Consider the following 11,319-nt stretch of genomic DNA (forward strand, 5'->3'; position numbering starts at 1 on the left):
ATGTTGAATTTCAGTTCGAAAGTTCAGATAGGAATTGAGATTTCAGTGGTCAATTCGGCAAAGTGTGATATCAATTCCTCGAGAACTGTTGGATCAATTCGAACCAAATCTTGAAACTGCACATAGTTTTCGGATTGAGATGCACATGTTGAATTTCAGTTCGATAGTTCAGATAGGAATTGAGATTTCAGTGGTCTATTCGGCAAAGTGTGATGTCAATTCCTCAAAAACTGTTGGATCAATTCGAACCAAATCTTGAAAAAGCACATAGTTTTCGAATTGAGATGCACATGTTGAATTTCAGTTCGATAGTTCTGATAGGAATTGAGATTTCAGTGGTCGATTCGGCAAAGTGTGATATCAATTCCTCAAAAACTGTTGGACCAATTCGTCCCAAATCTTGAAACTGCACATAGTTTTCGAATTGAGATGCACATGTTGAATTTCAGTTCGATAGTTCTGATAGGAATTGAGATTTCAGTGGTCGATTCGGCAAAGTGTGATATCAATTCCTCAAAAACTGTTGGATCAATTCGATCCAAATCTTGAAACTGCACATAGTTTTCGAATTGAGATGCACATGTTGAATTTCAGTTCGATAGTTCTGATAGGAATTGAGATTTCAGTGGTCGATTCGGCAAAGTGTGATGTCAATTCCTCAAAAACTGTTGGATCAATTCGAACCAAATCTTGAAACAGCACATAGTTTTCGAATTGAGATGCACATGTTGAATTTCAGTTCGATAGTTCAGATAGGAATTGAGATTTCAGTGGTCAATTCGGCAAAGTGTGATATCAATTCCTAAAAACTGTTGGATCAATTCGATCCAAATCTTGAAACTGCCTATAGTTTTCGAATTGAGATGCACATGTTGAATTTCAGTTCGATAGTTCTGATAGGAATTGAGATTTCAGTGGTCAATTCGGCAAAGTGTGATATCAATTCCTCGAAAACTGTTGGAACAATTCGAACCAAATCTTGAAATTTTACACAGTTTTCGAATTGAGATGCACATGTTGAATTTCAGTTCGAAAGTTCAGATAGGAATTGAGATTTCAGTTATCAATTCGGCGAAGTGTGATATCAATTCCTCGAGAACTGTTGGATCAATTCGAACCAAATCTTGAAACTGCACATAGTTTTCGGATTGAGATGCACATGTTGAATTTCAGTTCGATAGTTCAGATAGGAATTGAGATTTCAGTGGTCTATTCGGCAAAGTGTGATGTCAATTCCTCAAAAACTGTTGGATCAATTCGAACCAAATCTTGAAACAGCACATAGTTTTCGAATTGAGATGCACATGTTGAATTTCAGTTCGATAGTTCTGATAGGAATTGAGATTTCAGTGGTCGATTCGGCAAAGTGTGATATCAATTCCTCAAAAACTGTTGGATCAATTCGTCCCAAATCTTGAAACTGCACATAGTTTTCGAATTGAGATGCACATGTTGAATTTCAGTTCGATAGTTTTGATAGAAATTGAGATTTCAGTGGACGATTCGACATAGTATCATTTCAATTCCTAAGGAACTATTGGATCAATTCGACCCAAATCTCGAAACTGTACACAGCTTTCGAACTGAGATGCACATGTTGAATTTCAGTTCGATAGTTCAGATAGGAATTGAGATTTCAGTGGTCAATTTGGCAAAGTGTGATATCAATTCCTCGAAAACTGTTGGAACAATTCGAACCAAATCTTGAAATTTTACACAGTTTTCGAATTGAGATGCGCATGTTGAATTTCAGTTCGAAAGTTCAGATAGGAATTGAGATTTCAGTGGTCAATTCGGCAAAGTGTGATATCAATTCCTCGAGAACTGTTGGATCAATTCGAACCAAATCTTGAAACTGCACATAGTTTTCGGATTGAGATGCACATGTTGAATTTCAGTTCGATAGTTCAGATAGGAATTGAGATTTCAGTGGTCTATTCGGCAAAGTGTGATGTCAATTCCTCAAAAACTGTTGGATCAATTCGAACCAAATCTTGAAACAGCACATAGTTTTCGAATTGAGATGCACATGTTGAATTTCAGTTCGATAGTTCTGATAGGAATTGAGATTTCAGTGGTCGATTCGGCAAAGTGTGATATCAATTCCTCAAAAACTGTTGGACCAATTCGTCCCAAATCTTGAAACTGCACATAGTTTTCGAATTGAGATGCACATGTTGAATTTCAGTTCGATAGTTCTGATAGGAATTGAGATTTCAGTGGTCGATTCGGCAAAGTGTGATATCAATTCCTCAAAAACTGTTGGATCAATTCGATCCAAATCTTGAAACTGCACATAGTTTTCGAATTGAGATGCACATGTTGAATTTCAGTTCGATAGTTCTGATAGGAATTGAGATTTCAGTGGTCGATTCGGCAAAGTGTGATATCAATTCCTCAAAAACTGTTGGATCAATTCGTCCCAAATCTTGAAACTGCACATAGTTTTCGAATTGAGATGCACATGTTGAATTTCAGTTCGATAGTTCTGATAGAAATTGAGATTTCAGTGGACGATTCGACATAGTATCATTTCAATTCCTAAGGAACTATTGGATCAATTCGACCCAAATCTTGAAACTGCACATAGTTTTCGAATTGAGATGCACATGTTGAATTTCAGTTCGATAGTTCTGATAGGAATTGAGATTTCAGTGGTCGATTCGGCAAAGTGTGATATCAATTCCTCAAAAACTGTTGGATCAATTCGATCCAAATCTTGAAACTGCACATAGTTTTCGAATTGAGATGTACATGTTGAATTTCAGTTCGATAGTTCTGATAGGAATTGAGATTTCAGTGGTCGATTCGGCAAAGTGTGATGTCAATTCCTCAAAAACTGTTGGATCAATTCGAACCAAATCTTGAAACAGCACATAGTTTTCGAATTGAGATGCTGTAACGGGTTTGGTCGGGAAAAGGGTTTAATCTCGAGCGCCAGCTATTCTTTCAATAGGGAGAAATAGCAAACCCACCCAGGTACCTACTAGTCGGAGACAGAGTTCGGGTTTATCTAAGGTGGTAGCGATAACAAGTACTTTAAAACCGAATTTATTACAACAATCTAAATTACAGTGAACTATACAGTTATTTCCAAGTCAAGAAATATATTCAGCTGATCAAAAATAAGGAAAACAGAAATGCAATAACTTGTCACGGTGATCAGAAAGTGAAATCAATGAATCAAAGATTATTCAAATCAATTATATTCAGTCAAACTATCAGGTATTAAAGAAAGCAAACAATTAATAGTAGTTACTTTGATTCCTTCTGAGACAATAACGGATATACGGGGTTTATATAAAATTTACAGCAACCGGGTGTCTCAGAAAGATCCAAGTCTCTGTAATCGGTTAATTTAGCAATGGGTTTGATCCCGAGCACTTCCAGTGATTTTCAGTGTACAGGCCAATCAGAATTTGAAACTATTTAATAAACGGGACGGGGCTGATGCAGATGAAACACAATGCAACAATTTACAGGATAACGGGGTAGTTTATCGTGGTCTCTCCGTGGCAACCTTGGGTGTACACGCCAAGCATTACCAGTAGAAAAACTTCGAGACTTCTGCCGATTGGTTTCTGTCACAAGATAGCCAGGCGACAGAAGTCTGCGTTAAACGGGAAGTCTAAACGGAACACAAATGGGGTAGGACGGGATAGATTACTGTGGTCTTTCTGTGGCAACCTTGGGTGTCACACGCCAAGCATTACCAGTAGAAAAACTTCGAGATTTCCGTCGACTGGTCTTGGTTCACCAGAGAACCAGGCGACAGAAGTCTGCGTTAAACAGGAGGATTAACAACAAGGATTAACACAATTAAACAAATAAAAGAATGCAACTTTGAATCACGAAGTATGCGGTATCAAGAAAAGACTTACAGTTTGTTCCGGCACGGTCACACCACCACTTAGCAGAAAAAAATAAAGAAAAGCAAAGGAAAACTTTAATACGAAGACAGACTTAATTAAAGCGGAAATGAATTAAAGAATCACGAAGAAATCAAGAAAAGAATCACTACCGAATCAAGACTGAAAACAGAATCGCAGAATGACTACCGAATGAATAATCATGAATTAATTCTCGTCTGGTGGTGCGGTCCTATTTATTAACTCTGCAACATGTGGACGGTCACGTGATCAAAATTGCACTCAAAATTCGGAATTCTCGAATATTCTCCCCAGAAGAAATATTCTCGGTGGCGGTTATCTCTTTATCGGTAAAAGAAACTGTCGTTATCTGCAATCCACGATGTTTTATACTGAATTCGGTGTGTTTTTGTGGACGGAAAAACAACGCCGAATGCAGAAAGACACTTTTTCTTTATTTTGGATTCTTACGGCGGATTAATGATGGAAATTTCATTTATACGGAATTTGAATTTAATATTCAGGATTCTGAAAAATATTTCCAAAATGAAACGGAATAACTATATTGAAACTGAAATTTCCATCAGACGGTGTTGCATTGTTTCAACTGGAAAATTCAGGGAAACGGATATTTAAAACGAGGCTTGATTTTTATTAAAAACAATCAAGTATCGTTACATCCCCCTCCCCTGGGAAAAATTGAAGTTGCGTTGAAGACCCAATTTCAATTTAATAAGGGGTAACTGGCCCATCAAAAAAAAAAAGAAAAATTAATCGGAAATTCAAGTCGGTTAAGTGCTCGCTATCTCACCCTTACAGAGTTCTCATCCTAATCTAAACAGTACAATAGAAGTGATATCCGGATCTGCTCACAGGCGTAGTTCAGTAATCGTCCGGTAGGCGCTCCTTCCATTTATAGTGGTTCTCTCCGATCCATGATCCATGATCCATACTCTGCGCTCTGCGTTACGCTCCGTGACCGGTGTCGTCCCTAGCTATGGACCGAAGTGCGTGTGATCTTTGATCCGATTGTCGGTAGACGTTTGACATAACCTACTCCGTGGCATTCTATGACTGTCGTTGGGTCGGTGGCATCTGTCAGAAACAACGTGCTTTTAGTGAGATGAAATTACTCCAGAATTAGGAAATTAAATCGATGGCGACATATAACGGTGAGTACTCCATATCGATTGTTCCATTTCATATTAACGGTTGGATTTTAGGGAACTATCATTCACGATGAAATGGGCTGATGAGGCATCTTTGACGTTGACCACTTGTTGGCACTGTTTCCTTCTTGGATGTTGGTTCGGTGCATCATTTGACTACGAAGATGGGTCAGGCAGGTGAGTTTCGAATATCCCCTTCATCAAACCAAAGTCCTTTCGATTAGTACTTCAAGTGGGAAGAACCATTCACTAACTTGTGTTCTCGTTGTAGGTGGAAATGTACCCAAGCTTGAAATCACTCGTTGTTGGAGGTGAATTGGACCCTCTCACAACACTGGAGGTGGATGTGGACATTCACTGTGTGCCAGAATATTGTTCGGAGTTGGAACGTAATCCTTGACGGAGGAATGGTGGAGGCTCTCTGATCCGACAGTCCCCGTTAGGTAGGTTAACAGCTGAACTTTCATCTTGTTGGAGTAATTGATATCCTAGAACATACTTAATTGCCACATAGGTTATGTTTTAACAGTAGAATATTGACAGTATACAGAGCTTTTTCCAGTTTTCTTGGGTAGAATTAAATTGAACAGATTACGGATATGCACTTTCACCTGTATCGTTGTTACAATTTCATAGAAAAAGTTACACAAGAGAACAGTAGTACAGAACTAGATACAATTCAGCCTATCTTAGATTATCTCACCAGTTTTTAATGTAGTACGGTTAGTATTTGTTAATCGTTATTCATCTTAACTACTCTGAATACAATATTTAAAGCAACGGTTTGTCTCGGAACCTTGTGAATTCACAGAATAATTAATGTAACGGATTTCAAGCTGTGCTTTGCTCCGTCTACAGGATGTACCCTTCAGAAACACAGACAGATGACAACTTATATCGCCCCGACATGTCGGCGTTGCTGAACGGATTGGCTATATCCAAATGAATTTATGTTTTCCAATTGCAACTGCAAAGCCTGAACGGCATCATGGATCCATTCAATCCACTGAACAAAATGTAGTACTGTTTCTAGTTAGATGACATGATAGATTCCGACTCGTTCGGTGAACTGAACAGGATATGAAATCTCACACGGTGACGGTTGCTGTAAGGATACCGACAAAGGGCCTGTCACATCAACGGTGGGATGGCCAACGGAACGGTAACAAAACGGAATTTCACATGACTGGGGTTCATGTTTAATTATAGGGTAAACTGCAAAAATATCTCTATCCCGAGTGAAACGGTTTTAAATCTCCAACATGGATGTTGGTAACCTTCTTACCCTGTTCATCTTTCAGATTATACACCACAGGAGAGACCACCCCAACAACGGTACACGGTCCGGCGAATTTTGCAGCCAGCTTAGCTGCGAAACCGTCGACAGCGGATGACAACGGACTTGTGCGACGGAGAACTCTGTCACCTACCTTGAAGCGAACTCCTCTACGGCGCAGGTTGCAATGATGAGCCTGCTGTTCAAAAGCCCTGTACAAGCGAGCCCGCACAAACTCATGTGCCTCCTGCAGGTGCCGGATTTGTTCTGTACGGTGAGTCATGTCTCTATTTACCTCGGTTGGGTTACTGTTTTCCTCATTTTGGGGTTTTGTCGAATAAATCGCCCTAGGGACATTTAGTTCCCTACCAAAATTCAGAAAAGCCGGAGTAAACCCGGTAGACTCTTGTTTAGCGGTGTTAATAGCAAAAACTAATTCCCCTAACTTTTCATCCCAGTTTCTCTGATCGGATTCGCAAAATTGTGCAATCATAGTTTTTAGTGTTCGATTCGCTCTTTCTACCGGATTACACTGTGGCGAGTACGGTGGGGTAAATCTGTGAGCTATATTCAGTTCCTGAAGGCTGTTTTTAAATAACTTACTATCATACTGTACTCCATTATCGGAGATAACAACGGACGGACATCCATATTTAAGGATGATTTGTTCGTATAACGCAGAATAAACGGTTTTGGCTGTAGCTTTTCGCAACGGGCGGCACTCGATCCACTTCGTGAAGCGATCTTGCATGACCACAATGTAAGAATTACCTTTTTTACTTCGGGGTAACGGTCCGACGATATCTGTAGATACTTCCCTGAATGGTGCATCTGCCATCTTGTGTGGTTGCATCTTCCCAGCCGTTTTCTGTTGCGAAACTTTGTAACGTTGGCACGAAGTGCAGTTTCTAACATATTTCGCAATGTCTCGGAACATACCAGGCCAGTAGTAATTCCGGGCAATCCTGGAACTTGTCTTGGCGATCCCCATATGTCCGGCTAGTTCCGAATCATGATTCTCCTTCAGTACTTCGGAACGCTGTTCGGTGGGTACGCATAATTTCCAGGGTTGTCCAGTTCCAATTTCCGTGAAGTCTGATGCATCCCAAAAATGTCGGAACAGTTTCCCATCGATTATGGCATAATCTGGGAAATTTCCTGGGTCCTTCTGAACCTCCTGTAGTTTCCTGTTGTACCATCGGCAGTGAATTTCCACTTCGGCCAGGTATACGGAATCTACGGACGGTAAGGGATTCCGGGACAGACTGTCAGCAAGTTTATTCAGGGATCCCTTACGGTACTGTACTTCAAAATCAAACTGTTGAAGAAAAACGGACCATCGAGCAATTCTTCCCGACGGTGATTTTATAGAATTTAACCATTTTAAACTCATATGATCGGAAATGACCGTGAAATGGAATCCCTCTAGGTACGGACGTAGTTTCTCTATGGAAAATACGATGGCGAGGCATTCTTTCTCGGATACTGAATAGTTTTTCTCGGCTGGGTTTAATGTGCGACTAACATAGGCAATTACCCTTTCTTCTCCATCTATCACTTGTGTTAGAGCTCCACCTAGGCCTGTATCACTGGCGTCTGTTTGTACCACAAACGGTTTGGTGAAATCCGGACAAGCCAATATCGGTGACTCAGTCAACTTGTGTTTCAGGATATCGAAAGCCTTCTGCTGGTCTTCTCCCCATTTCCACCGCTGTTTCTTCTTGAGTAGCAGGGTTAGCGGAGAAACTACATTGGAGAAATTCTCGATGAATCGACGGTACCAGCTCGCAACACCCAGGAATCGGCGTAACTCTCGGACGGTCTTGGGAGCAGGAAATGACACTATGGATGCCACTTTATCCGGATCCGTACAGATGCCTTCGGAAGTGACGACATGTCCCAGGTACTTCAGAGACTTCCGGACAAACTCACATTTGTCGGGATTGAGACGTAAGTTGGCTTCCCTTAGTCGTCTGAATACTTCCCTTAAGTTCTCCATGTGTTCTTCAAAGGTTTCCCCTAGAACGACTATATCGTCTAGATAGGCAAACGCTTTGGGCTCCATTTCGGGACCTATTACGGTATCCAGGAATCTCTGGAACGTGGCTGGGCTTGCGTGTAAGCCGAATGGCATGACGGTGAACTGAAATAGTCCTCTCCCCGGGACCGTGAATGCTGTAATAGGCCGGCTATCCTTTTCTAACGGTATTTGCCAGTATCCCTGTTTCAAGTCAATCGTCGAAATGTATTTGGCTCTGCGTAATTTGTCCAAGATTCCCGAAATATACGGCAACGGATACGCATCTTTAACGGACACTTCGTTGACTGCTCGAAAATCGATACAAAACCGGTATTTACCGTCCTTCTTTTTGACTAACACAACAGGTGAACTCCACGGCGACTTAGAAGGCTCAATAACTCCCTCAGCCAGCATTCGGTCTACTTCCTGGTTGAAGATTTCCTGCATCTTCGGATTCTGTGGCCGGTATCGTTGTTTAATTGGTTCTGTCCCAGGTTTGAGTTTGATTTTGTGTTCTATCAGTTTCGTGGTGCCGGACAGCTTCTCGAACTCCTTCATTTCTCTGGCGAGAAAAGCATCCAACTTCTTTTTCTGTGCCTTGGTCAGTTCCAGTAAGTGTTCGCCAGTGGCGTGTACCTCCACAGTTTTTCCCACTTTAGGTGTTGGTTTGGAGATTAGTCGGCCTTCCAGATAGCACTCGGCGGTGCTAAGGTTAAGGGAAAAATTGTACACTCCCAGTACGTCCATTCCTAGTATGAGGTCTACCGGTAAATCAGATACCAACAAAAACTTTATGTCGGTCAAAGAATAGTCAGCGATGTGTATGGCGGTAGTATAAAGTTTCGGCGTCGCGGTATACTGACCATTGGCAACTACCACAAAGCCATCCTCAACGGGTTCTCCCGTAATTCCTTTGCGTTCACACTGTTCTGCCACCTTCTGACTGATGAAACTCCTCGTTGCTCCGGTGTCAATCAGTGCATTGTAGCGCTTCCCGGCTACTTTTACTTCCACCAGCGGACGGTTGTCGTTACACACGGTCGATACCATAGGAGTCAGCGTCCCCGGAGATATGGTCGACCCCTTCTCCATACCTCCCTTTAGTTTTCCGGGCGGCATGGACAATCGCTTGAGCGAATGTTTTTCCTCTGGCAACGAGAACAGAACAACCTCGGTCGTCCTCGACATTCCCGTCGCATGTGGCCGTATTCACCACATCGGAAGCACTGTGTTTGGAAAGATACTTTCCTTGTCGGTGGGTCAGTCCGGTTTCCTTGTGTTTCCTGTCGGTCTCCTTGTTGGTTTGATCGTCGTGTTGGTGTAGGTGATGGAGCTCGGTTGGGTGAACCTGTATTTTGCTTGTCGACTCGTGCCGTTGGTCGATCCGGTCTTGGCTGGGTGTTTCTAGGCGGTGACGGCGGTGTTTGTGGTCTGTTGTGACCTACTGGTACTGGTGGTTCTGAGTTTCCTGATATGTTTTCGGTGTCCAAGGAGAAAGTGGCCTGTTGTCGGTTTTGTTGGGACGGACGATACGTCAGGTGGGGCTCGTCAAGAAGACCTGGTTTCGACGGTGGCCTGGTGTACTGGCTCATTTGCCACTGTACTAACTCGAAAACCTTTCCTTTTCGCAGGAGCTCATCGTAGGTGTTAGTCTCCTGGAATGCTAAGGCCTGTTGTAGGGTCGGTAACAGCCTCTGCCTGATGATTCGGATTTGTTCCGATTCGGTTGGTCTACTGTATGTTAACTTCTGGAACAAATTCTGCATTCGAGTGACGTACATCAGCAGTTTTTCATCAGGACCCTGCGTTCTCCTTTTTATTTCTTCCAACAGGTTCTCCTCATAGTTCACCGGTAAAAATGCTTCCTTAAGCTGCTCCTTGAAATCCTGCCAGTTCCTGAATGTACCCCTCCTGGGGATGAACCAATCCCTGGCATCCTTCCGCAGTAGTTCATAAACTGACTCGAACACTTGTTCTAGGGATACCTTACGAGACTCGGCCAATCTCTCCACCTCCTCGATGAAGCCGCTCACACTACCTGTGCCACCAAATGAAATATTCCATTTGTGGACAGGAATGGTTGGCACCGGTGACGGTCGAGGTTCCGGCTCTAATGGTACTCTCTCTCTGGTCATGGTCCTGCCAGAGCTCACACAAGATGTAGGTAAGTGTGGAAAAGACACTCTGCGGGTAGAATTAATCCATCTTCTCGGTGTCCGATCTTCAGGTGATGCTGTCCCACAGTCCTGTGACTGGGTGACAGGTAATGCCGGTATCTGCCGCAGTAATGCTGTACATGTCCGCCTTGTCTCGTTCATGACATGTTCTAATGTTTTATTCCTTACAGGTGTACCAGTATGTGAGACATCAGCACCTGTCGGAAGATTGACCCCATCTCCAAGATCAATCAGGGATGTTTCAGCTCTTTCCGGTTGGATCGGGGACATCCCAGGTGAACTGGGAACCTCCATATCCAAGAGGGACCGTTCCTGCTGACTGGATGGCTGTCCACGGGTGTTGCTACTACTCAGTTGCTCCAGCGTCTCCAAGGCCTTAGTTGTAGTCGCCTTCAGTTGTTCGATCAGTTGTAACTGTGTTTCATCGGAAGTGATAATAAAATTCAGTCTTCCCTGAATGTGTGTTAATCTTGTGAATATTCGCGAAAATTCGTTAGTCGCATTAGCGTGATTGAAATTCTGAAGTGCTTCCACTAGATCGGTGAGTTTATTTTGGCAAATGTCGATATCCAGTGTGGGGTTCATTGATGTGCAAGGCTGTAGCGGTATGTCTGACTGTAACACTTGTCGTAGTAGACTCCGCTTTGTCATCACAGTGCTTGGTATTGACTGTCCTCTCAGTTCTAGTTCATAAGTCAATTCATCACTGAGCAGCCTGTTCACATCCATGTTCAATGACATATAGTTCAACTATCTTGCCACCCGACTCACGATCCAGTACCACACTCAACAAGTTCGATGCCCGGTA

The 11,319-nt window shown here is 42.5% G+C and overlaps 1 protein-coding gene across 1 annotated transcript; it reads left to right on the forward strand.

The window, feature by feature from the left end:
* The first annotated feature begins 6,487 nt into the window (after window positions 1-6,487).
* Window positions 6,488-10,969, forward strand: LOC123312062. The gene is made up of 3 exons (XM_044896255.1): window positions 6,488-6,588; window positions 10,314-10,498; window positions 10,562-10,969. Exons 2-3 carry the CDS (start codon window positions 10,354-10,356, stop codon window positions 10,828-10,830), a joined length of 414 nt encoding a protein of 137 aa, XP_044752190.1. The 5' UTR covers window positions 6,488-6,588; window positions 10,314-10,353; the 3' UTR covers window positions 10,831-10,969.
* Window positions 10,970-11,319: the final 350 nt, after the last annotated feature.

The sequence above is a fragment of the Coccinella septempunctata genome, chromosome 4, assembly GCF_907165205.1.
Source record: "Coccinella septempunctata chromosome 4, icCocSept1.1, whole genome shotgun sequence".
NCBI classification, from domain to species: Eukaryota; Metazoa; Arthropoda; class Insecta; order Coleoptera; family Coccinellidae; genus Coccinella; species Coccinella septempunctata.